At 36.2% G+C, this 27,554-nt stretch overlaps 3 protein-coding genes across 3 annotated transcripts; 1 reads left to right on the top strand and 2 right to left on the bottom strand.

Moving 5' to 3' along the window:
* Positions 1-370: 370 nt before the first annotated feature.
* Positions 371-2,826, top strand: LOC124829647 (uncharacterized). Its single transcript, XM_047303202.2, has 2 exons — positions 371-1,707; positions 1,819-2,826. The coding sequence occupies exons 1-2, from the start codon at positions 963-965 to the stop codon at positions 2,472-2,474; spliced, it is 1,401 nt and encodes a 466-aa protein (XP_047159158.1). The 5' UTR covers positions 371-962; the 3' UTR covers positions 2,475-2,826.
* A 5,422-nt stretch (positions 2,827-8,248) lies between these two features.
* On the bottom strand, positions 8,249-23,068 carry LOC124829644 (alpha-1,4 glucan phosphorylase L-2 isozyme, chloroplastic/amyloplastic-like). Its single transcript, XM_047303197.2, has 15 exons — positions 22,623-23,068; positions 21,945-22,174; positions 21,742-21,843; positions 19,803-19,979; positions 19,356-19,631; positions 18,896-19,167; positions 17,951-18,068; positions 17,355-17,816; positions 17,087-17,239; positions 16,505-16,633; positions 15,579-15,815; positions 14,971-15,047; positions 9,500-9,686; positions 8,951-9,151; positions 8,249-8,709 (listed from the first exon to the last, which is right to left on the bottom strand). Exons 1-15 carry the CDS (start codon positions 22,837-22,839, stop codon positions 8,593-8,595), a joined length of 2,955 nt encoding a protein of 984 aa, XP_047159153.2. The 5' UTR covers positions 22,840-23,068; the 3' UTR covers positions 8,249-8,592.
* A 683-nt stretch (positions 23,069-23,751) lies between these two features.
* LOC124829645 (putative inactive purple acid phosphatase 9) lies at positions 23,752-27,331 on the bottom strand. The gene is made up of 2 exons (XM_047303198.2): positions 26,428-27,331; positions 23,752-25,342 (listed from the first exon to the last, which is right to left on the bottom strand). The coding sequence occupies exons 1-2, from the start codon at positions 27,133-27,135 to the stop codon at positions 24,065-24,067; spliced, it is 1,986 nt and encodes a 661-aa protein (XP_047159154.2). The 5' UTR covers positions 27,136-27,331; the 3' UTR covers positions 23,752-24,064.
* Positions 27,332-27,554: the final 223 nt, after the last annotated feature.

The raw sequence follows: 27,554 nt of genomic DNA, 5'->3' as shown, positions 1-27,554 counted from the left end.
GAATTTGAATTTGAATCCAAAGATAGAAAAAGAAAAAGCAATAGAGAGTGAGATGAAGAAATAATTTATTGGACAGCTAGAGAAGTTCAACAACAAATCTCCACTTGATCTGAAAAGATGAAAGGTAAGTAAATGCAATTTGAAGAAGTTATGAGGAAAACTAGGTATGAAAGGCTTTGCATCGGAATAAAGACACGTTAAATGCAATTAAATATGATTTTGAATGGAGGGGACAAATTCAGCTGTATGAGCTTAGAAGCAAGACAATCTAAGACATAGTTTGGATGTTTCAGTTTTAGTGTGTCATATGTGGCACCAAAGCCTAGAGATCCTCAAAACAATCCACAAATCTTGATCGTTCAATGAACTCCCAATGGTTCTCAGACAGTTACACGTGCAGCCTATAGTTCCTTTTCTCATTTAATTTGATTTATTTTCTTTCGCATGCATGGAATTCTCCTCCAACTACTACACCCAACACAAGATAAACCATAAAACCAAAGAGCAAAATCACAGTGTAGATTGATTAGCTCTCATATTACAATGAATAACTATGGTGGAAGCCACTGCTAGTGACAACTACCATCGAATTTGATCCCTTTTTATTTTTATTTGTGACTACATATACCCTTTAAATTTTGAGCATTCTATAGGGAAACGGAAATTAAGGGGTCTCTCCCCTTTTTGTGGGTTGGATCTTGTACTTATGGAACTGTCACATCTGACCATTTTGATTCTCTTCTGATAATCATCATCACCACCTGGTTAAAAAGCAAGCAACTTGGTGATCTGAATTTTGTCCCTTTCTCTTCTCTGTTCTTTCCTTCTTTCACCGTTTTAGGTGGGGCTGGAAACGTGATGATCATGGATTGAATGCTATGTTGTCCTTGCAGATTTGAGGTTTGCGACATAGTTTGTTGGGTATATCTGGTTTCTGCGTCAGATTCACGTCACGTCAGTCCATGGAGGAGAGGAAGTATGTTTGCAAGTATTGCAGCAAGAGGTTTCCTTGTGGGAAGTCTCTGGGGGGTCACATCAGGACCCATATGACTGAGGAAAGAAGTAATGCTGATGCTGACATCTTCATCAAGTCGGATGGTGTCAAGAAGAAGAGAGATTTATGGTGCGAAGATGTTGTCGGGAACCCCATTTATGGCCTCAGAGAGAATCCCAAGAAAACAATGAGGTTTGTGCATTCCGGCTCTCGTCGTGGTTGTGGTAGTGGTGTTGCCGGTGCCAACAATGAAAAGGAGAAGTTCTGCAAAGAATGCGGGAAAGGTTTCCCATCGCTGAAAGCTCTATGTGGTCACATGGCTAGTCACTCCGATAAAGAGAAGAGAACCATCAAGTTTGAAGACAGTGACAAGAAACTGAAATTGGTTATGGACAGTCAATCTGACACCGAGACCTGTCCTCCATCTCATCCAAGGAGATCCAAGAGAATGAGGGTCAAGACCATTAACCTTTCCAATCACCCTTTTCCTTCCTCTTCTCCTTCTTCTTATTCTGTTCCGTTGCCCAATGGCTCTTCACCCGTTTCAGAGGTAGAGCAGGAGCAAGAAGAGGTTGCTAGGTGCTTGATGATGCTGTCTAGAGATTCTAGCTTCAAGGGTCGTTTTGCTTCGGTTGCCGAATGTTCTGATAACAACTCAGTTGTTCTAGAAGCAAAATCATCCTCTCCTGATATTCGGATTGGTGTCAGCAATGGTAATTATAACTTTGTCTCTAATAATGCTTATGATCTTGTTGACAACAAGTTGTTTAGAGTTAATGATATCAAGTTAAAGTCTGTTGAGTTTGGTGCTTCTGATAATTCAGGTTCTAGATATTTCAAACACGGTCCCAAAACCAAAATGGTTGACTCAGATGTCTCCAATGATCAATTTAAGTGGCCCAAAGTGGGAGATAAGTCAAGCAAATACACTGCAACTTTGGTGAAGAAGTCAGTGATGGAGGAGTTGGATTATGATGGAACAGATGGAACTGCAAGGAAGTTTGATTCCAGAAAGAGAAGCAACTATGATTATTCTCTTGATAACAATCCAGTTGGTGGTTCTAGCAAGAAGATAGCAAATGGTTTTGGCAATGAAGTATATGAGAATAGTACAAAAGGTTGGAAATACGAGTCTTTGGAGGGTGAAAGGGACTATGATTCTTTTGATTATTCCATTGAGGAGAGCCATGAAAACAGTTCAGAGACAGAATCTTATCCTGCTCCCAGCTCTCATAACAGTAAGGCCCTCAATGGGAAGAAGTCCACCAGCAAGGCCAAGAAGAAGTTGAAGTCTAAGAAAAGCAGGGATCATGAGTGTCCAATCTGCTACAAAATTTTCAGGTCAGGTCAAGCCTTGGGAGGACACAAAAGATCTCATTTCATTGGTGGTTCTGAAGAAAACACTTTGGTGATCAAACAAGCTGCTCCTGTTGTTCCATGCTTGATTGATCTAAATCTACCTGCTCCTGTTGACGAATAAGGAAATGGACATCCTGGGATTTGCATCATTTTGAAGCATCTGCGGTTGAGGTACTTGAATGAATGTCTCGAATTCTTAGAATGTTTTGTCTTTATCCCAATGATGAAAGCGAATGCATTGTACAGCCATGTGGATAAAGGATTTTTGTTCTTAACGCTTTTACTTGCTCTGTTTGGTAGGAGGTAGCTGTTGTCTTTCATGTTAATGTCACATGACAATTTGGTAGTATCTCCATTGAAATATTTGACTCTTCCTATAACCAACAGTAGTCTTAGAATTTCATTCCTTTGCTGCGAATAACAATTTCACCCTTCCACAGATTCAATTAATAATATCAGGATGTTTGTCTTTCTATGTTTATCAGTCTTGGTTTCATCCTCTTGTCGAAATGTACAAAACACGATTTTAAAAATTTATGGCCAATGCATCTTGTAAGTGATGATCAATAACTAAATATTGAATCCAGTTATACAATCTTAGCTACTATTTGCAACTGACCAGTTTTTTCTTTTGATACGCAAAGACTGGAAAATGGATATTCTAGTTTGTATTGATGTTAGTTTTTCTTTTGTCTTGCAACCTAACTGAAGCGTGTTCTAACTTTATTTGTTTTGTAATTGGGTCCAATTTTTTTACCCACCAAAGCATGTCTTATGACCAAATTTATCTATTTTAGCACAGAATTGCACTATGGGAAATCCTATTCTAGCCATAGGTGTAGTTTCTAACAGGTGATTGCATAGTCCTCGGACCAGAAAGTTATATTTTGAATTTGATCAAATCACATTCATTACTATATATATATATATATAAAATAAAAAAAAAAGAAATAGTTTGATTATTATTATGTAGAAAGTTGAAGATTGAACGAAGATTAACTAGAATGCAAGGACTAAGAGAAAAAAACCACAATTTATTTTAATTATTGAAGAGAAAAATTGTGGATCAGGTGGTTGTAAGGTCGCGGTTAAGGTAGAAAAACTTATAACAGCTCCATGTGTACATGTCTAACACGTAATTGTAATAGCAGGAAAATTCATATGCCTTTTGCTTCGTGTCAATTACTATGTGTTATTCTGTATTCAATTATTTTACCCTTTGGAGTGTGTGAGAGGACCACTGGTATTATAGTAGCTCTTGCTTTCATGTGGGCTCAACACAGCCCGCACCAGGTAGAACGCTGAGACACTCAACAATCAAATACCATGCAAACAAACACGCCTGTGGAATCATCATATCAAAAGCTAACACTAACATAACCAAAACATTATAGATCAGAGGAATAGAATAGATACAAATTTGAAGAATTAGTTGAACTGAATAAAACATAAAATAAATGTTGATTTTGCATTGCTAGAAAAGAATAGCGAAGAGATGAAAAGAAACAAGAAATAAAGTAAGTAAAGTTCTTTCCTTGCAGACAAATCAACTTAAAAATTCATCTTTCTATTTTTACTCTCTCTCTCCAACCAACCACGTATTAGTTCTTCTTTCTATAAACTGACTGAGTGTTTTTTTTAGTTGAAAACTGAGACCCACTATTGTATTCTTAAGCCTAAAATGAATTTTGAGAAATGGTCTTTTTTAAAATTAATAAAAAACAAAAATAAGACCTTGACAAAAGTTAAAAATTACTTTTTTCACAAGGATTCGAGTCTCATTCATTTAGGAAAGGACATACCCAGGTTGCTACTATATTTAGTTAATTAATAATAAAAACTGCATACCAAAAAATTGTCCGTGATTTGCAATAAAAGAAAAACATTTATGTTATCTTGTCCTTTATAATACAGTTGTAATGTGAAATTTGAAATGAAAGATTAAAAAAGAAAGAAAAACCAAGTAGCAGAGAAAAAAAAAAGTGCTTACAACAGAGTTCCAGAAGTGCTTCCGTGAATAGAAAACTGAAGAATCAGTAGTAATTTGAACAAGTTGGTAATTGACTGAGTGGTTTGGCGTGATGATGCTTAGTGATGAGGGGACAGATGTTGTCTCTTATACACATAAAGTGCTAAGCACCAAACTTTTCTCTCTGCCTTCTTGTTAAGACAAGGTTGTAAACACAATCACAAACTTGTTTTTGCCAGTTTCATTTTTATTTAGTGATCATGACAAAACTGAAGCCACGCTTTGGGATCATAACAACCGATTCTGCATAATGTAACGTATTCCATCTTCTTATATTTTTTAAATTTTAACTAAGAATCTTTCCACGTAAATCATAAAAAAAAAGGAATTTCTTTACCGATTCATTAGCATGATGTGACAATAAGTTTGACTAAAATGTATAGAATTTCATTAAGTCTTTAATATTTAAGATTTTGCTGAAGAAATGTAAAAGGAGTTTGATAAAGAGGGATGATAGTTATTTAGAAGTTTGCTGAGAAATGGTTAGTTTATGTAATAGAGGGGGGAAAGGCATTATCTGTGCGTGAATGTAATTGTCTTATGGAAAAGAGTGACAGAAGCAGAGACGTACTTGGTTCCAATGATGCAGAAAAGGTAGAAGTACTTGCAGTAGCTTAGCTTACACTGAATGTGAATTTTCCAATTTTATTATTTTTCTCCTTTTCACTGTTAACTTTATGCAGCAAGGTGGTGTCTGTATGTTACTTGCGGAATGTGTGGTTTGTGGTGTGGTAAGTGATGGTGTGTGATGCACCTTCGACAGTGTGTGAATTGGGTAAAAGAATCATCATGGAGATATCTGGGAAAAAGGTGTTAGGAAAGTTAACTAATAAAGAAGGCAGCGTTAGCTTTTTCTATTTTGATTTTTGCCATCATCATAAAATAGATTAAATAGATCTGGGCCATTCAGTATTCGCCACACCTGGTCCCTCTGCTGATGCTTTGGTGATGGTGACTATGCTCTCCAGTGCTTACAGATGCCAGACACCAAGTTATGTGTTTTAATTGTTTGGAGTACGAGACATGTTCTAGGAATAATTACAAGTTCAAACTGTCACACGTTAAATAGAAATGTAAAACTAAATATACTACACTCAACAGAAGTTGTACAAAGATTTGATTATTTGTGGAGGAACTCATTTTGAAGTAAAGTTTTGAAGTGTATGATAAATCTGTTGGGAGGAAATAATACTTGTGACCATACCATTTGCATTCTTACCCGTGAGCTATGGTAGGGCCTTATTAAGAGATGATTTGATGGGTGGGACAAAAATACTGAGAGAGATGAGAAGTTGAGGAATCAATGAGTATAGGACAAGGATTTTGGACGCCAATGCCACCTTTGCCACAATTAGCTAGGGAACCTCTTTTCGCTGAGTAATATCTCACCTACTTCTAATTTTTATTCTCTACCATTTCATTAAAATTTACAATTAATTTATTTAATAACCTTCTTTTTTTATACATGTTTTTTCAGAAGGGAGATGTTTATTTGATTGAAATATTGTTCGTCTTAAAAGTATCAGCTTGTATAATTGATTATTTTTTGTTGAGCATTGTCAAGTTATGACTTCTTAGTTTTTTTTTCATATCCTTAGTTTATTTTTGTTTCATTCCTTTTGATTGATATTTACAAAAAATACTTCGATACATAAGTAAAAAAGAATTTACTCATGTTTAAATATAATAACTAAAGTAATTAACTATCTTATTTGAATGATCTATCTATACAAATTATAATGATTTTTATTTACCATCAATCTAATTATTAATCATATCTTACACCCAATTACCATATTAATTTGTATTAATTTTCTTTTTGAATTTAAATAATAATGGACTATATATCTCGATCGATCGGCCTACAATCAGATGAGAAATGTTTATGAATCTTTACGTTAAAAATAGTAACTAATCCACAAAATAAGAGAAGTTTCCTCGATCACCGTCTCAGCAAAAGTTTTACTGAACCAACATGTTATAGAATTATCCTATTAGTTTCTATTTTTAACGTGTGATCGTTTCACTAGGTCCATACTATACATTAATTAAGTTATATTAATCTCTTCTTAACTAAATAATAAGTTGACATATTTAAAAAGTTTAAAAATAATTAAATGTAACATATAAATTTTTAAAGTTATAAATTAAAATTAATTTTTTTAAAAGTAAATAAAGAATTATTCTAAAATTTTCATATATGAAAATGTTATATTTTAATATAATAGTATATAAAATTAATTATTAGGATATATTTATAGTATAGGAAGGAAATGTTTTGATTTTATCTTGATTTTCATGTGAATTTTTTTTATTTGTATGTTTTCTTCATCCATAAGATCGTTTCTATCACATGAAACAAACAGGCTAAATGATACAAATGAAAATAATGTTATAAATAATACTTGATAAGAAAATACATTCTTGTTTAATAATAGGTATCTTAATTATTATAAAAAGGACTTTTCAATATGTTCTTTTAGTTTTTTACATCTATTGAAAGATAAATGTTACAGGAGAAGACATAAATTTAATCCTTTTTTTCTACCACGTAAATTAACATTAGTTACATTTATAACATAGTTAATTTTACTCGGAGTGATAATGAGGAATAATAATTAGGCCCATATATTCGGCCTATATGACCCAAATAACTTATAACTTATGTGAGCCCACAACGAAGTTGACCCAAATAACTTATAACCTATGTGGGCCTACAACGGGCGAGGCAGCTGTGTTGCTCCTTGCGTCACCCGAAGTGCTTCTGCATCTTTCCACTATTTTCTTTTATTTCAAAAATACTTTACATCTCCCTATTATTTTCTTTCATTCCAAAAATATCCTACATCCTCAACAATCTCTTTTTTTCTCTCTCTGCATTAATGGAGCATTCATATGACTTAGCTCTTTAATAAAGAGTCGTTTAATAACAAGAGTTTCAAAATCAAATCAATTAAAATAAAGTACAATTGTAGGATTTGTAAGAGAAGTGTTTAAAGAGAATAAAGCAATAAACACACAGTTTATTTTATACTACGTCTAGTCATCTCTGACACTTTAGAGGATTCCAGTATAATTTTCATCAAGATTAAAACTAAGTAGTCTCACCACTCCTAGTATCCCTAGTCACTCCAAGTAACCAGGGTTACTCTAACTAGTACCGAATTTCACCGAAGAGATACAAACACCAATAACATCTAAGTCCAATCATATAAGGGATTGATACCATTCTCTACCAAAAACCTTAAGGTAATGAGTTAATGACTATTTCATCTTTATATAATGCTCTACTTTCTCATTTCTATCAAATGTGGGCCTTAGACTCACTTGGATTCCCAACACAACCAAGATAACTTTGCTCAACCTTCAAATTCGACTAACTTGACTCAATCTTCTAACCAGTCCAACACGACCTACTTTGCTTAACCTTTGGTCTAGAGCGACTGGGTTAACTTTTGACCTAGTCTTGTTGAGTCAAATTCTTCGACTCGATCAACTTGGCTCATTCTTTGATCCAGACCCTGTCGATTTGATTTTCAAATCATACTAAATCAGTTTGACCTTCTGTTTGACCGACTATTTTGGGTTTGTTTTTACTCTTTTGATGCTTAATTTTTTTATATGAACTTTTTTACTCCGACCCATGTGGGTTAGTATACATTACCTCGTGAAGGATTGGAAAAGATGCATTTCAATGAAAAACGAACACACTATATAGAACATGTAAACAACGAAAAGTTGAAAATTGAAACAATAACAAAAACACAAGCATGTTGATGACAATATATATATATATATATATATATATATATATATATATATATATATATATATATAAATTAGTTTTTTATGATATAGAATGTTCATCCAAATAATATAATAATGTTACCATTGCCCAGATATATAAATGTGTACACATCACCCTGTAAAATTGTACAAAATGGTTACCAATTAAGTAGAATAAGAGTTTGATTTTATTTGGTACTGATTACATAGTTCAAACCAGCATTTAAAATAGAATCAGATATCTAATTTTACATGATTTTTTGAGACATACAGCAAAATGGATGAAGATCATGTTAACTCTCCCAGAACAACAAAAAGAGGTTCACTTACATGCTTACATTCTTTAAAGCCCAGGTGAACTTGAATTTTGATGGACTTTAAGCAAACAGAAAATGCCAAAAACTTAGATTGCAGGAGTAACTTTTCAAGCCAAATCAATGGGTTCAATTCTCCATATATCTCTAGCATATTCATGAATGGTCCGGTCACTGCTGAATTTATATGAACCAGCAGTGTTCAAGATTGACATTTTTGTCCATCTCTGCATCCACATCAATGAAATTTTGAATCGCTACATGAGTCATATGCTTGATAATATAACTACTGCATTAATTAAGCAAAATAAAATATTCCCATCCTTCCATAACTGAGTAACGTTTAAGAATTTTTCACAGATGTTAAGAATAACAAGGAATAATTTCAAAATGCTGTTATTCTTCATATATGCTGTTCATGTGCTTGATATATTAGTGTTTTATGTATCATTCCTTGATAATACTTACTTTTTGATCGCGATATGCCTTGTCAACTTCTTCTTGGCACTCCAAGTAGCTGGGGAAGTCCTTGCCTACAAGGAAATAATCAGCACGACCATAGCCTTCATTCCCTTCCAAGGACCCCATCAATTCATCGTAATTGTAGGGGCCAAAAACACCACTTCTTACATATGCCTTTACTTCTTCAAATCGTGGATCTGGTACGAACTGCACATTTTTAAAAGAGACCAGACAATAGTGAGATTATGATGCTTCCACTGGTTTGGCCTACAATGATAATATTTTAAAGGATCTATAGAGCCTTATTTATTGAATCTTCAACTGTTAGACTATACATATATCTTGTTGCTTTCATGCCAATTTGGAAATGCATCATGGAAGTAGAGCAAATTACCAGAATATGAGGGTTCTGAACTTGTTCAAGCTTTTTTTTTAGTGTAGCTGATATACTTGTCGTTTACATTTAGCCAATGCTTACGAAAGAAAAACATGAAAGGAAAGGGAAAGAAAACATTGAATGATGAATCATGTATTCTTATTCCTTTTAAAATTTACCTTTCCCTCGGCTCTTTCTTTCCGTAGCTCAGCAATATCTTTTGCTCGTGCACCAAAAAGAAAGAAGTTATCTTCTCCTACCTCTTCTCTTATTTCAACATTAGCTCCATCAAGAGTTCCTATAAGTATGCATCCATTCATTGAAAATTTCATGTTGCTTGTTCCACTGGCCTCCATCCCAGCCGTGCTAAACAGGCACCGAAAACGTTTAAAACAAAAACTGTTATAGTGGATGATAATATCAGTCCTATAAAAAATGAACTCAAACAAGAACACATAACCAACCACTTTGATTGTAAACCAAAAGTAAATTATTTTTAATATATATTTGTGATACGAATATAATTCTAAAGGAAAAAGGGCAAAAGGAATGATCACTAAGGTGTATGAAAGAAAGAAGTGGAAACCTATTCCGTGGGGTGACTTGCACACACCCAATGATTGGGATCTTATCAAAAAGATTTCTTTCTCTATTTTGAAGAGAGAGAAAGGAAGAATACAGAAGAGAGGGGGCAGGATGTGTAAGGGGCTGGCATTTTTGGGGTAATTGGTAATGAGGTCAGGGCATATAACCTGTTGAGGGTTTCTTCTCCTCTGTTTAGGCAGAGTGAGCAATAAGTACAAGAGTTCTTTTTATCTTTTCCCCTTTGCCTTGTTCTTTGGTATCAATTGATATCTTGAACACGGTTCTGGGAGTGCATGGTCTTCACCCGCAACGCCATGGAGAAACGCATGGATGGGCTCGAAGAATAAATGGCGGAGCTGAAAAACATTATCTCCCGCGACTGGTCTCGCAATGTCAGACCCCACCGGCGCCAATCACATCGATATGCAGAGGTGGATGGAGAGGATGATAGCGAGGAGGGAGACAATCGAACAAGTTACACCTCTCGAAGCATGAGTAGTGACTCGTTGCGAGACTTTGGGGGTAGGAATTGAAGATTCCGATATTCAGGGTGAAGACGTTTATGGGTGGATCGTTTGTGTGGTGTGATATTTTAAACTAAATTTAGTGGAAGAGAAGGAAAAGCTGGATGTTGTAGATTGCCTTGGAGGACAAAGCGTTGAGCTGGTATCAATGGTAGGAAGAGCAGAGTCAAGAACTCAACTGAGAGGAATTCAAAGGTGGGTTGATTAGACGATTCCAACCAGGGTTGGTCAAAACCCTTTCGGACCATTGCTGAGCATTAAAAAAAACAGGCTCAATTATGAAATATAGGGAGAAATTTGAAAGGGAATTTGCTCCCTTGAAGAAAGAGGAGGGGATTATGTTGAAAGGGATATTTCTCAATGGCTTGAAAGAGGAAATTCAAGTGGAACTAAAACTCCACACTGTGGGCACATTGGAAGAGTTTATGGATAAGGCGTTATTATTAGAGGAAAAAAATAACGCATTGCGGAAAGAAGGATTGCTCAACATGGAAAAGAAGGGAATTGACAGGGTGCTTGGTAAGCCCAATCGAGGGTTTACGCGATGGGAAAAGGAGGGAATAAAGAAGGGAATTCTGATGGAAGCATGGAAATAGAAGTTGACAACAAGAGGGGTGGAAGTGGAGGAAGGTTATCACAGGCAAAGGTGCGGGAAAGGAGTTGGAAGGGCTTATGTTTTAAATGTGGTAAGATGTGTGGTAAGGATCATATTTGCAAGATGAAGCATTACCAGCTTGTATTGATGGAAATGTCTAAATAGGACGAATCAGATTTGGGAAAAGGAGAAGAGGAAGTGGCAGAAATTCTTGCAGTGAAGGTCTTACAACATCCATTGAAAAGTAAGGAGGGTTTAACCTCCAATAAATCCTATGGGAAAATTAAGGATAATGTGCTTGTGTTGGTGGATTGCGGGGCTTCCACTAATTTTATTTCAAAAGAAATTAGTCACTCTATTGGAGTTGGGAGTGGAGGACACCTGAAAGTTGTAGTGGAGGTGGGAACAAGAAAAAAGTAAGAATAAAGGAATGTGTAAGCACCTGAATTTAGAAATGCAAGGGGTTTGAATTCCAGAAAAAAAAAATATAATGGAGTTGGGAGGAATGAATGTGGTGTTGGGGATGGACTAGTTATCAAGTTTGGGAGAAGTGAAGGCCAATTTCAGAAATTTGGAGTTGTCTTGGGGCCCTGCGGGAGAAGAGGGTGCTAAGAGGTGACCCTTACCTATGCAAGTCTAAAGTATCATGGAAAGCATTGAAAAAAGCCCTTCACAATGAAGGTGAAGGATATGTACTCTCATGCCAAGCTAATGGGTTGACTGAAATAGAAGGAGGAAATTTGGAAAATCCCAATGTAGTCTATATTTTGGAAGAATTTACAGATTTATTTCGAGAAATTGTAGGGCTACCTCATAGAAGAGCTTGTGACCATGCCATCGTTCTTAAAGAGGGAGAACATGTCCCTAACATAAGACCTTACAGGTACCCCTACTATCAAAAGAATGAGATAGAGAAGTTTGTGAAGGAAATGTTGATTGTTGGAGTTATAGGGCCCAACAATAGCATGTATAGTAGCTCAATTATTTTGGTTAAGGAAAAAGGTAGAGGATGGAGATTTTGTGTGGATTATAAAGCCTTGAACAAGTTCACAGTGCCTAACAAGTTCCCCATTACAGTGATAGACGAATTGTTGGATGAATTAGGAGGGGCACAAATATTTACAAAACTAGATTTGAAGTCTGGTTATCACTAGATTCAAATGACACAAATGAGAATGAGGCAAAGACAACATTTAGAACTCATGAAGAGCATTATGAGTTTTTGGTGATGTCATTTGGACTCACCAATGCTCCTTCGACCTTCTAAGCTCTCATGATACGAGTATTGCGACCTTATTTGAGAAGATTTACCCTTGTATTTTTTAATGATATCCTAATTTACAGCAAGGAGATAGATAGTCATTGAGCTCAAGTGAGACAAGTATTGACAACTTTCAGAGAGCATAGTCTGGTGGTGAATAAAAAGAATTGTTCCTTTGGCTGAAAGAGTATTGAATATTTGGGTCATGTCATCTAAGGCTAAGGAGTGGCAGCTGATCCAAACAAAATACAAGCCATGTTGGATTGGCCTATTGCTAAAGATGTGAAAGGAATGAGAGGATTCTGAAAGGTTACTACAGGAAATTCGTCGAGAACTATGGAAAAATACCTGTTGGAAGTCTCATATCGACTAGAGATAAGACCAATTTATAATATATAAGTGGGTGCAAACCTCACCTTACAAGCCGATTTTATGGGGATAAGTTAGGCTTAAAGTCCACTTCTTAACATGGTATCAAAGCCAGGTTAGAGCTTATCCTAACAATATTTGTTGTTTGTTGGCATATTGTTCCATCTGCTATCGGACCATTATCGGATCACCCATTAATGTCTAGTCTCATGATCAAGATGTAAGGCCATTTTATAATATATAAGTGGGTGCAAACCTTACCTTACAAGTCGGTTTTGTGGGGATGAGTTAAGCTTAAAGTCCACTTCAAAACAATAGCTTAGCCTCTAACTCAACAGTTAAAGAAAGAAGAATTTCAATTGAATGAAGCTGCTCAAGGAGCCTTCGAGAAGCTTAAGGCAGCAATGTCTTGGGTTTCAGTCTTGGTTGTCCCAAACATTGAAAAATTATTTGTTGTAGAAACAGATGCTTCGGGTCAAGGGTTACGAGCAGTTTTGATGCAAGAAGGCCAATCTGTAGCTTATATGAGTCACACACTTTCAGAAAAAAAAAATTGAGCAAGTTTGTATATGAGAAGGAGATAATGGTCGTGGTGATGGCAGTGCAAAAATACTACTTGTTGGGAAAGCCCTTTTTTATGCACACAGATCAAAGGAGTCTAAAATTCTTGGATAATCAAAGATTAATGGGAGAGGGACAACACAAGTGGATATCCAAGCTCATGGGGTTCGACTTTGAAGGGAATCATCCAGAGTATAAGGTGCAAAAGGGTAAGTTCTATCTTAAAGGAATTCCATGATACTACCACAGGTGGCCACTCTGGAATTTTCAGGACCAATAAGAGAATATCTAACCTATTCTATTGGGAGGGAATGAGGAAGATGATCCAAGCTTATGTAAGAGGATGCAAGATCTACCAGAGAAATAAGTATCAAACATTGAGTCCAGCAGGGTTGCTGCAACCTCTTCCAATTCCCAAACAAATTTGGATTGATATATCCATGGATTTTTTAGGAGGATTGCCTAAGTTGAGAGGAATGGATACAGTTTTAGTGGTGGAGGACAGCTTCACAAAATATGAACAGTAAAACTTCATGGATTTCCAGAGTCAATTGTTTCAGACAGAGACAAGGTCTTCATGAGTTCCTTCTAGACAAAGTTGTTCAAATTGGTCAGGACTAAATTGAAATTTATCTCAGCTTACCATCCTCAAACGGATGGTCAAATGGAGGTGGTGTATAGGTTCTTGGAGACTTATCTCAGATGCATGACAGGGACAAAACCTCGGCATTGGACTAGATGGTTGAGTTGGGATGAGTTTTAGTATAATACCAATTACCATGAAGCTATAAAAGTGACTTGTTTCAAGGCCCTTTATGGGCGAGATCCCCCTCATGTGGTGCGAGGAGATGTGCCAGCTACTCCCATGGAAGAAGTGTCCTCCATGATGCAAGAGAGGAATGAGATGTTGACTGAACTCAGAGACCACTTATTGCAAGCTCAAAACCACATGAAGCAACAAGTAGACAAACATAGAAGAAAGGTGGAATTCAAGATTGGGGATTGGGTTCACTTGAAGATCCAACCATATAAACTAAAAAAATTAACCAAGAGAATTAATCAAAAGCTGAGACTGAGATATTATGGGCCATATGAAATCAGTGAAAGAGTGGCAGAGGTAGCTTATAAATTGAAGTTGCCAGAAGGTAGCAAGGTCCATCCAATTTTTCATGTTTCTTTAGTAAAGTCAATTGTGTCAATAGAAGTAACAGTGCAGCCACTTCCTCTGTGTATAACTGAGAATTGGGAGCTAGAAATGCAACCAGAAGAGATTCTAGTTGTTAAGGGAGGAGGAGAGACCGTGGAGGTGTTAGTGAAATGGAAGGGTATGCAATCATGTGAAAATTTGTGGGAATCTCTACAAAAGATAGGAAATTACTTCCCAGAACTTCACCTTGAGGACAAGGTGTGATGGAGTTGATATGAATATAATTCTAAAGGAAAAAGGGCAAAAAAGGAAGTTCACTAAGAAGTGGAAACCCATTCCGTGGGGGTCACCTTCACTCATGGGATCTTAACAGAAAGATTTCTTTCTCTGTTTCGAAGAGAGAGAAAGGGATAATATAGAGGGGAGGGGGCAGCAAGTGTAAGGGGGCTGGCATTTTTGGGGTAATTGGGAATGAGGTCAGGGCATATCACCTGTTGAGGGTTTCTTCTCTCTTTCGTTTAGACAGAGTGAGCAATAATATAAGAGTTCTTTTATCTTTTCCCCTTTTCTGTGTTCTTTGGTATCAATTTGCAAATAAAGAAAAGTACCTGATATGCTGGGACAACTCACTGCCCGGAATTAGCATTTCAGCAACACTAACATTGTAATCAGGAACAAATACAACCTGCACATTAGATAGAGACAAGAATCAGTCTTAGTCCAAAAAGGCTAGTTTAACACTTTGTCCTAATTGTTTTATCTTTTCATTGGAGACTTGGAGTGACCAACTACCTGAAAATTTCTAAAGACAACATCCTATATCTTCGCTTTTAGGAGGGGGGGTTTTCTTATACTTATTATCAAACCCAAAATATCAGAACAAAGCCGTTAATTAGTTTAGTCCATTTTTTAATGGGATATTTAACCTTTATCATGTTAGACTGAAACCAAATCATTTGTGAACAATAACATAGATAGATTCTTTCTTCTTATGGTAAAGGAAGAGATGTTAAGACCACGTGTGTGTGAGGTCAGAAGAAAGCAAAAGCCTTCCTCAATGGAATTCAATCCAGGAATTGCCCATTTACAGAGTGTCATTCGAGATAAACCAAAACAGATTTTTATTTAACCATCGTCAGGCACACAACCAAAATTTGAATGACTATTAAGGACATCACAAAATGTTTAAAAATCTTTACCCTATGTTGAATCATACCTTTAAAAGATCTCCAATCTCTGGATCACGGTTGATTGTAGCTCCTACATCTGTGATGAATTTTACTATCCTTTTAGCTTGAACATATGTTGCAAATGCTTTACCTCCAAAAATACAAACTCGAGGAACAAACATTTCTTTTCTTTCCTCGGCACTCAATTCTTTCATCCTTTTGTAGCGATAAACAATTCCCATGATATTCAATAACTGGCGTTTGTATTCGTGAATGCGCTTCACCTGAAAATGAATATATTAGATCTTTCTCTAACCTTGATTGAGTGAGGAAGAAACATGTCATTAGAGTTATAATGGTTATCCCACTTTCCCAAGTAGGTTTTATGTAAGACTTTTTTTCTATTGAGCCGACACTGATCGAATTTTCATGTGTAGCCTAATAATTGGTCAATACTCAGTTTGTGATGTATTTTATTTTTGTTAATAATCACGTGTACTTGTGGAGAAAATATAACACACTAAAACCACTACATTAAAAATTGAATCCGTGATATTATAGTAACATTTAAGCAAAATTTGCATGGTTGATTGCTACACTCTTGTAGTAAGTCAGAATCTCTCACAAAGGGTTGGTGTTATTTGTAGCACAGGCGATTTTAACTAACAGTACTAGGTTGCGGCCCTTCTCTTATGTGGAAAAAATTATACCATATTAAGAGTTTCTACAATGCTACTGCCTATGAAAAAATTAAAAACTAAGTTTCTTTAAACAATTCTCATGCAACTATCAAAAGTAAATAACTTCACAAATAAAGCATGCTTGGGTTGTTCTAGGTTTACTCAAGCAACAAGGAGGAACTGATAAATAGCCTCCATTCCTTTATCTAGACCAAATATGCCCCCCAGACCTTCAATAAATGTTAACTAAAAGTGGAAGAAAGTAATGAAGTGGTTGGTGACAGAAAGCCAACCTGTACATCAAACATTGCACTTGGATTGACAACATAACCCGTTTTATCTTTGAGAAATGATGCAACCTTAATCTTGTTTCTTCTTTTTGCTTCTATCCACTCTAGTTGTAGATCCTCATTATCTGCAAACTGGTAAATAAAATTCTTAAAGAAAAGATATAGAAACTGTTACAATATAGGAAATGTCTCATGATATGTTAGATTATCCTCTAATATTAGCTTCTCTATTTCCTCGTTATCCCTTATGATTGGTTACCATATTTTCATTAGGATTATAAGTATCTCTTAGGATTAGTTACCACATACACTGTTTCATTCTCTTAATATCAATTAGTGTTCCATTCTCTTTTATATCTTCTTCCCAGTATCTAAAACCCCATAATTTCAATAAGGACAAAAATACTACCTCAGGTTATTCACAAGTAGTGTACTAACTAACAAATCAACTATATTGCTTGCTGTCGTTATGAAGCTAAATATATGATCAATCAGTCATGCACATATATTCATTGTCCAACTCTGGAGGTTAAATCATGTCACGGACAGCTTATCTAATTCAAATATCATTTTAAATTAATTTACCTTGCGAAGTATAGCCAATTTTTCAAGATCCGTTACCCAGTCTTCTGTTCCAATCCACTTGGTTATTATTTTACTAAGATCAGGATTACAGAAACGGATCCATCTTCTAGGAGTCACCCCATTTGTTTTATTCTGGAATTTCTCAGGCCACAACTGTCAAAAGTCATACGATGATGAAATTTGATGAGAATTTTACTTTCTGGATTACATATGATGAGATCCCAAGAAAGTAATGTTCTTGAAAACAGTGAAATCATTTTAGTGTTACCTCGTAAAATTCATTAAAAACTTCATCTTTTACAATCTTGCTATGTATTGCAGCTACACCATTTACAGAAAACCCACCAGCAACACACAGATTAGCCATGCGAACCATCATTGGTAGTTTTGGATCAACTTTGAACCTTACTTCAACTTTATTGTCTGTATCCTCTTCAATTGATAGGTTTTCATCATATTCTTCTTCTTTTCCCTCTTCTCCTACTTCTTCTTCTTCATCATCATCATCATCATTTTCGTCTTTTTTTTCTTCTTTTTCAGTTGCCATTACATCATTACCTTCAACATCAATTACCTTCACAGGATCAACAGTTGAAGTCTCTTCTGTACTAAGTAGTTCCATCACTGAGCTAGGCAACTCGATATTTTCTAGTATTCTCATTTTTTTAAGTCTTTGTTGAAACAAGTCTAGATCATCTATCCCGTACTCAGAAATGATCTCATGTATCAACTGGATAGCAATGCAAACATGCATAACACTAAGATAAGATTTCACAAAGAATGATATGTGAATGAACAAATGAACCAAGAACTGTATATAATATGACAATCTAAAAATCAAAGTCTCATTTTGAACAATAATACCTCCTCATCTATCATTCGTATTATTTCCACATGTCGAGGAAGCAAATCCTGCAAAAGTGTCAAACTCCACTTCTCTAGTGCTTCCGGTAGAATTGTGTGATTTGTGTAAGCAACAGTTCTAACAGAAGATCCATTAAAAGATGGATAAGAAAATGTATAAAATCAAACAAGTAGTTATGTAGGAAAATAATCAACAAAGCACTCAATGTATATTACAAATGTTATTATTGAGAGGCTCTGAAATTTGAAGACAGAAACCTACTCTATTGGTTTAAGTTGGCACACTGGTCCTTGGTCAATGTAGCTGTTAGATTTCTGGATAGAGGAAACCAGGAAAACCGCTGCAAATACCTAAACTCACTAAATAGATCACGTATTATTCATTCTAGGCAACAAGTACAGAATGAATGCATCCAAGGGACAATGTTCCCTTCACACAGGATGGCAATGATCCTGTCAACAATTCTCCAAACATCCAAACAATGTCCCTGCATACAAAGACCCCCCCAACTATATATAGAAAGTTTCACTCAACCTAACAACCCAACTAACAACTACTTTTTAATATGTTTCCTCCTAACATACACATTACATATCCTATCAGTAGCTGAAGCAGTCTTGTTAAAAAAATTGAAGCCAAGGATTAAAAAGAAAAATTCAGAACAAAATCTCACTACCCTTTACAAGTAAATAATATCTTAAACAACAATTTTCCAAAAGGAAGTATTTACCCTTAGAAAGATCCATTCGGGCTTAAAGCACGTGCTAATACATTTGGTTTTGCTGAAATTCAACACAAACGGATGGAAAGAATTGAAATGTGGGATCTAATATCATTTTAAAGACCTACACTACCAAGCGACCAAGATATTAGCTGATATCTCAACAATGGCTTTATATCTTCTAAATACAAGGTGAAGACACAGGTTTTGCAAAAGGAAGTACCTCTTGGTAATATTCCAGGCTTTCTCCCAACTTAAACCCTTGACATCCATCAATATCCTAATTAGCTCAGGAATGCAGAGAGTTGGGTGAGTATCATTCATTTGCACCACCACTTTATCTGGGAGAGTGTCCCAATTTACTCTCTTTCCTGATCTCTTTTCAAAGCGTGCTATGATATCCTGGAGAGAGGCAGAGCACAGTGTGTATTGTTGCTTCAGTCTCAGAGTCTTTCCTTCTATTGATTCATCACCAGGGTACAGAACGTAGCAGATCTGCTTGAAAAATAACATTGAAAAAAGTGAGCATAATGTTGTGATTTATGCACACAGTCAACTGAAGTTAGTGCTAATACAAAGAAGTTTATATAACACTTAGTCATGAAAAGGTGCAAGTTCAATTTGTAACATGGAGAAACTAGACATTTGTTCATCCAACAGTCACAATATTCCAAAGGTTAGACCTTTTCTGCATTCTTCAAAACAGCATATGCTTTAGCATGATCTCCAGAATTAAAAGCTTGCAAATCAAATTCTTCCTGTGAAACTTTTGTGGACCACAATCGCAAGTTTATAGTTGTTCTTGTTTTGTATCCTGGAATAGGAACATCATAAGCAACAGCCAATATATTTTCTCCTCCAACCCACTGTTTACTTCCATTTGGCCCTGGTATAACTTCTCCATAGAATTTAACAGGATAAGTGACATCATTTCTCAGAATTTCCCAGGGATTTCCCATCTGCATAGACACAAATCGGTCAATGAATCAACAAAAGAACTTCTTACTTGCTAATGTAGCAACTGAATCACCCAAAAGAGTAACAAAACAACTAAAGAACAGTGCATGCCCAACCTAATATGAAAAGTAGCTTCAAGCCATTAACTATGAAACCATGCATATAAAATATACCTCAAGCCAGTTTTCAGCAACTTCGACCTGTCCATCCCTTGTTATATGTTGTTTGAATAAACCATACTTGTACCTAAGTCCATATCCCCATGCAGGGTAATTCAAAGTGGCCAAGGAGTCGAGAAAGCAAGAAGCAAGCCGACCTAATCCACCATTCCCAAGGGCAGCATCTGGCTCCTGCGGATTTTACATGAATTGCATTTAATGAAGCTTTACTCAATTATTTAAAGTATGTACATAAGACTGTAGCTCCTGAAGGATTATGTGGTCTTGCATAGTTTATCTTAGTCTTAGGAGTTTGATTCAATAAAAGAAAAATGGATTTTACTGGTAAACTTGATTACTTGTTTAATTGAGGTCAGTCCTACCCACCTTAGTTGCCACCTCTTTGGGGTTGCCATAATTGCAACCTCAAAAGTAGTGGTTTAGTATAACATCAACTAGTGGTATTTCTAAAATATGGTAGATAAGTAAAGTGCAAATGTGCCTTGCAAACTTATTCCGTGAGGTGAAGTTAAGCCCGAATCTACATTTTAAGATGGTATTAAGGTTGATGACTCGACCACATGACCAACTAAGATTAACGGAATTGGCAAGGAATCCAGATATGAGTATTCTTTCTGTCAAACTCTTCCTAAGAGTGGATCTATATATGGAGATTGTTAGATATTTGCGTTTTATGTTAATTAGAGAAACATAGTCTCTATTTAATTATGTTATTTTTACATACCTATGTTAATTATGTTTTTTTTACATATTCATTTGTATTTGGGCTTAGCCCACATTCTTATAAATATATTACTCTATATGTATTTTATACACAAGAGAGATTAATCTTATACGTAGTTTTACTATATTCAATATGGTATCAGAGTCATTGTTAGTCTATCCTAGCGAGATTTGTTGTTGTTGGGTATATTATTCTATCCACTACCAGACCACCCATTAATGTCAAGTTCTATGCTCAAAATGTATATACCTCGGCGTGCGGGAGTCTTGGAAGTCTCATCTCAACTAGAGATAAGGTCAATTCATACTATATAAGTAAGTGCAACCTCAATTTTCAAGCTGTTTTTGTGGAATTGAGGGGGAGTATTAGATATATATTGTTTTATGTTAATTAGGGAAACATAGTCATGTTATTCTTACATATTCATTTATATTTGGGCTTAGCCCACATTCTCATTCTTATAAATACATTACTCTATATGTATTTTCTACACAAAGGAGATTAATTCTATACCTAGTTTTACTGTATCCAATAGTAGTCATAGCTAAGCTCTAAAGGTTATCATCAAATACTCATGAATAAAAAAGGCTTTCACTTAGGGAAAATGTTGGTGAAAATCCAAGTTTTTTTTATCAGCAAATGTTAGTTGTTATTATTATATTAGTGGGGGGAATTGAACCCATATCCTTTCCCACCCTCACTTCAAAACCCACCAAACCAACCTTATAACTCACAAATGTTAGTGGGGGAGTTGAACTCACACCCTCTCCCACCCTCCCTTCCAAGTGTAAGTATAAGTCCCAAATTGAGTAAAAAATGAAAAATTTAAGCACCACATAAAGAAGAAGACCCATAAATCTATTGTCTTTAAGAGTTTGGGTTATGGGTTGGACATGGTGTCAAGTCTCTCATGTGGGTTTGCCTTTAGCACATTAGTAGAGTGCAAACTTAATTTTATAAGCTGATTTTGTAGCCTTGAATTAAGTCCAAATCCACATTCTAAAGCTAACAATATTTTCCAAATAATCTCAATGATTTTGAGAATCAAATATGAATCTATTAGTCCGCAAGATAATAGATAACAATTTTGTGAAATGGACAAAATAGTATTAGTTCTGCTTAACTTGCTACCTGTACGACTAAGTCAAAAATAAAATTAAATCACTTTATAGTTTCTAACTAGAGAAGAAAATTGTAATATAAATAAACCTTGTTAGCCACGTCCTCTAAATTGTGACCCAACTTTGTGAGAGCCTCGGCGTAAGGACCCAAGAGCTGTAAATTCCCAATTGCATTTAGCAATGCCCTACCCTTAACAGTTAGGAAACGGAAGACATTAATTGTAATTAATAATTGATAATCATTTATTATGAAAATGACCTCTGCCTCAATAAAGTAAACCCAGTAAGAACCTGTAGATACTCCATAGACATATAGTAAGCTAGCTTGACATTCTTCCTTTCATAGTAGTCATTTGTTGCATTCCAATTTATGATGAGGGAATCACGAACACTCTCTGCAGTTGCAAAGAAAGCCTTATTGAGCTCAAACTTCTCCGGAGAAAATGGGGTGGTGAACTCGGCATGGAATTTTATGCTTGAAGCAATAGATGCAGAATCTGGAATAAATTCATAGAAAGTATCTGCGAATGTGAAGAAAGAATTATTAATTAGGACCTTATTAACAGGAAAAATAAAAACAATGTTCAGACTATTACTAATAAATCTCATATTTTTAGCTCAATAAAAACATAAAGATGGGGAGAAAATCTTTGATAATTTAAGATTCAATTCAACTCCTAACTCCTAAAAGTGTTATAGTAACCATCATAAGAAGCCACTGTTTAGGTCAGCTATTATATGCATTGACAGTTTAATTTGATATATACTCGAACAGTGTTACCGTTGAACATGGTCATGGTGCACCACTTAATACTTCATACAATATTTTCCCCAAAACTAACATCTTACAAAGCTAACTGAAAAATATATAACCAAGAGAATTAAACATGAATTTCCGAATTATACACTAGAACAAAAACTAAAGAAATACAGTGATAAAGTAATCGAAAATGCAAGCAAGCAAGCGACCTCGTTTGGCAAGTGGATCTTTCAGTTCCTGCTTCTCGTCGCTGGCAACATTCTTCACAGAGAGTTTTCTTATTGACTTTCTGGAAATTGACTTTGTGATGACAAACAACTGCCAAATATTGTTTCTTTGACTGAAACCTATGAAGCTTGATTTTGAATTGTGATGTAAAGGTGAGCTGGAATGCCTGCAGGTCGTTGAGAAGGGTAGAGCGGCCATTGGTGCAAGGTTTTTTCAAATCAGTGCTTAAGCTTGTCCAAGAAAATAGCAACAAGCAGCACAGAAATAATGTTCATGCATGCTGCTTAGGAAGACAAAAAAAAAAGAGTGAAAGAGGAAATGTTTATGTGTGTTTGTCTGTCTTCTTATCTTCAATATCTTGGCATCTGTAGACTGTACTCTCTGATTTTGAACACGAGCAAAAATAGTGTCGCTATCCCCGATCTCTTTTGTGACACTGGTTGGTTGGTCCTCCTTCTTCCTTTCATGATCAAGAATCATGTTATTAAACTGGCATATGAACGAAACAGTTAATGACCAAATTACCCATGTGATATTTCTGCCTTACACATTCAGATTTTTTTCAGTAAGTTTTGTCCACATTTTGGTATAGCACGTTCATTCCTTGTCCGAATATGACCACTTGTACAGCAACACAATATTGCTACTTTTCTAACCCTGACTTAAAATCCTACACATGACAAAATAGATTGGGCTCATCACTGTGCTATGTGCCCATAATAAACAATTGATTCGAGTTTGAATCTAGAAAATTTTCTTAGTTGAGGAGTTGAGTAAAAGTATCTTGTCTGTTCAATGAAACCAGCTTGCTTGCCTTTCAAGAGGGGCAACCATCTCTCCTTTCCAAGTTTGTGTATCAAAAAACAACTGACATTCAAAATTTATAGATCAAATTGGGCAATTCCTATTCCGACATTAAAGTTAGCGTATCAATAGTGCACTCATATCTAACACTTTTGTTCTGTTACAAACAGTATAGTCTCATCCGACAAATCATATTACCTTGAATAAGGTCATACGAAAGGCCTCAGATACCATAAATAATCAAGAAAAAAAATGCATATATACAAAGACATGTCCTCAAGTACATGAGGTGACAACTTAATGGTCTTGAACAAAAACGAGTGGAAATCTCATTTAGTGTATCAATAGTGCACTCATATCTAACACTTGTTCTGTTACAAGAGTATGGTCTCATCCGACAAATCATATTACCTTGAATAATGTACAGCACAAGGTCATACGAAAGGCCTCAGATGCCATAAATAAGCAAGAAAGAATACATATATACAAATACATGTCCTCAAGTATGAGGTGACAACTTAATAGCCTTGAACAAAAACGAGTGGATATCTCATTTTGTTTTCCTTTTATGTGAACCTTCACGACCTATTTGAAAAGGTGGTAACCATTAATAAATAGTTCAAGTCTCCGTAGTCTTCACTGGAGTCCAATTGCTCCTGGCCTCCTCAGACTTCTTCCTGGCACTTGTGACGAAACCAAGAACGTAACCCATGAATGCCCCAAGAAATAGCACACTTCCTCCCTTCACATACCATGACAAAGTGGACTCCACAATAACATTTTCAGCTTTAGAGTTAGCATCAATACTACAGTCTCCATTACCACTGACAACTTCCCCAGATGCCAGAATTTCCACCATGTCATGCACTATACCGTCATGGTTTCCGACATAAGAAAGCACAAGCTTCTGCTTTGAAGCCACCAGTCTTGTGTACCCAAACTCACCCCCACGGTACAGGGACCAATTCGGCTGTGGAAAGATTGGGTCATTCGGATGGTCTGGCCTTGGTTCCCAGGTAGGTTGCCAATCTTGCCCTGCCATGCCAATCACAATATGAACAGTGTATGCTTTCTTGTCCCCTGTGCTCTGACCCACATTACCACCACATGTGAAGTTATTCAGTGCACAAAATCTCTCATATCGATGAACATGACCCCAAAGAGCAAGTGAGACCTTGTTATTCACAAACAGAGGTTCCAAATGCTCCAGCATCTTCCCTCTTAAAGCAGCATCCCTATTTTCATGACTGGTAGTATACATGGGTCTGTGCCCTTGCACTACCACAAAAGGAGTTTTGTTCCTGTCAACTGATTCCAGATCATGCTTCAAGAAGTTGTACTGGTTGCTCCCAGGGAGGAAATTAGTCTCCGTGGAAATATACACAAAGTGTACTGCTCCCATATCAAATGAATAATAAAGATTCCTAGTTGGCGGGGCTTCAGTTCCAGTCGGTTCTGAAGAGTTTCCAGGCATGTTGAATCTCAAACTGTAAGGCACACCACACTCACCGCCCCCATCTTTTCCATAAGTGGCCCAATCAGGTTTCCACGGCTGCAAAGGCCAATCATACTCATGATTGCCAATGCAAACATGGTATGCCACTTTGGACGCAACAGGCTCAATCTGGCTGAAAAAATGGTCCCACAACCACGAATAACCTCTTGCATAGCTAATGTCTCCAATGTGAGATATAAAGGCTGGCTTGTCACCTAGAGCTTCAACATCACGGAGGATCCACTTCATGGTTGATACGCTTTCATCCTGTGTTCGCACAAACGTATTATATGGTACACTTGTTCCCATGTCACCAAATAGGAAAGCTATTGTTTCATCTGAATCACTATTCCTCGAGACAAAACTGTGAGTTGCAGACCAACCTCCATTATCATTTCCAACCTGGAACATATCAATTCTAAACAGTTAATATCTTAACATTTCTCCATTCATGGGCTCACTGTTTGTGAGCAAAACATCAATTTTGTTCGTGAAATTGACTAACACCAGACAGTTTAGTACTACCAAAAGAAAAATTAATACCTGACTTGGGCGTCAGCAAAACTGTCCTAAGCAAGTATTCCATATTCTTTTTATCAAATAAAATCTCATTCACCAGTGTAACCATGAAAAGTAATGACTTAGTAAAATGATACTTTGACAAACAAAATTATTAGATTCATTCAACACTATCATTTCTTATTTTTTTACTTTCTTCTTTCTTAACAATAATTCAAAAGTTCATTTTTTTATGACTATTTTACCCTTATAATGTGTGTCAAATAAATATAAAGTGTGTAATCCTACCATTACTCTTAGGATTACTCTTTTTAAAAGAGTATTTAGTTTGAGCTAAATAGATATGTTCATTCAATGTAAAAGTTTTAACAACTTAATTAATATAAGATCATATATACACTTCAGAAAAAATAATATGTACGTTGACGGTATTTCCAATATCGACCAATTAGAAATTGTCTCGAATGATAAATTCATTGGTTAATACAATAATAATTTCAAAATCTATACACTTAATATGATTTCTAATTGATAGATAGCTGAACATATTTACGCCAACAGTGTATAAAAGTTAATCTCTAATTTTTAAAGAAAAAATTATGAAGTTGGCAAATTTATCAATCATAACAATTTTTTCAATATGATCAAAATTTGAATGTTGGTATAAGAAAACCTCTGCACTACCAGAGCACGTATTATTTATTCTTCCATTTATTTCAGTATACTCCAATGCAAGAGTATCATAAGACCGGAGTCTTAAACCTTGTGAGTAAATACATAAAAAGTAGGAGTACTTTTATTTGATTAAGTTGTACGGAATCATCAGATCATTAAGCTCTATTTTTGAAGATCAATTTGATACTAAGCGATGAAGTTTCAGAGACCAAAGCGTGTTTATGTTATTTTGTTAGACAACTTAAAGGAACTTAAACTGTGGCACTTTCGTGTATACCTTAAAAATCACGTACCTTGTAATAATACATGTGTCCCTTCTTCAAATCCGTAAGAAGCGCGTTGTGGATATAACCAGGGTCTCTCCACCCAACACTGGAGTTGGCGGGCGCGTCGCACATGTGGTCCCTCTCATAGCGCTCCACACGTGCGAGTACGACGGTGTCGAGCGCGTCCTCCTTTTCCCCGTAGCGCACGTAGGTCTCGTGGGGGTTGGGCGTGACGTACATGACGCGCATGGCGTCGGGTTGGTCCCCGAAGGCCAGGTGGATCTGTCCGGGGCCCCGGTTCGGCGCAAAGGCAACCTCGCCGGAGAACGCCAGGAGGCGGCGCGTGGAGGGCAGAGGGTTGTTGTCGTGGTCCTTGCGCTTGGGGTTGATTTCGGATCGGGTCCAGCGGAAAATTCGGAAAGAGTAGTTGGAGCGGAGGTCAACGAGAGGGAAGGAGATGTTGCCCGACCCGGATTCCCAAGTGGGGGATTCGGAGAGGAATCGGTAGCCGACGAAGTTGTCGTGGGGAGAAGTCGGAGGAGAGTAGATGGCTAGGAAATCGTAGTCGGAAGGGCCTTCGACGCCGGACCATTGGAGGTGGACGAAGTCGCCAGATTTGGAAAGTGTGGTGGGGGTGGCGGAGAGGTAGGGTTTGGAGTGGACGCCGGGGAAGTGGAAGTGGAGGAAGATGAAGAAGCAGAGGAAGAAGGGGACTGTGCCATGATCGGAAATCATGGTGGTTGGGTGGATTTCGATTCGAATTCGGGTTCGGATTCAGATTTTGATATTGGATGTGGGAGTTAATCTAGTTCGTGGTTTTGTTTGACGATGATTAGGGACGTGAAAAGCATCGTTTTTGCATTGAAGTGGCATATTCCATCCCTCAATCTTCTTTTGCTTTAGCCACTCTCAGTTTCGCTGTCTTCATGGATACGTATTTTTAATGAAGGGAATACTATATCAATCATTTAAAAAATATTATTATCATTAATTTAGCAAAATCATTTTAAAACTTCAAAATTAATTTTATGTTATTCGTTCAAAAATTAATTCTTCTAAGATTTAAATTTAATTTTGTTCCGGGGAAAAAAAGGTTGATTGGTTTTAAGTAAAAACATTTAATCCCTTAACTATAAGGCAAAATAAAAATTGAT

The sequence above is a fragment of the Vigna umbellata genome, chromosome 7 (assembly GCF_029865625.1).
Source record: "Vigna umbellata cultivar VRB3 chromosome 7, Vumbellata_1.0, whole genome shotgun sequence".
NCBI classification, from domain to species: Eukaryota; Viridiplantae; Streptophyta; class Magnoliopsida; order Fabales; family Fabaceae; genus Vigna; species Vigna umbellata.
Note: the sequence above shows the minus strand (reverse complement) of the source record. Positions and strands in the feature narration are given on the sequence as shown.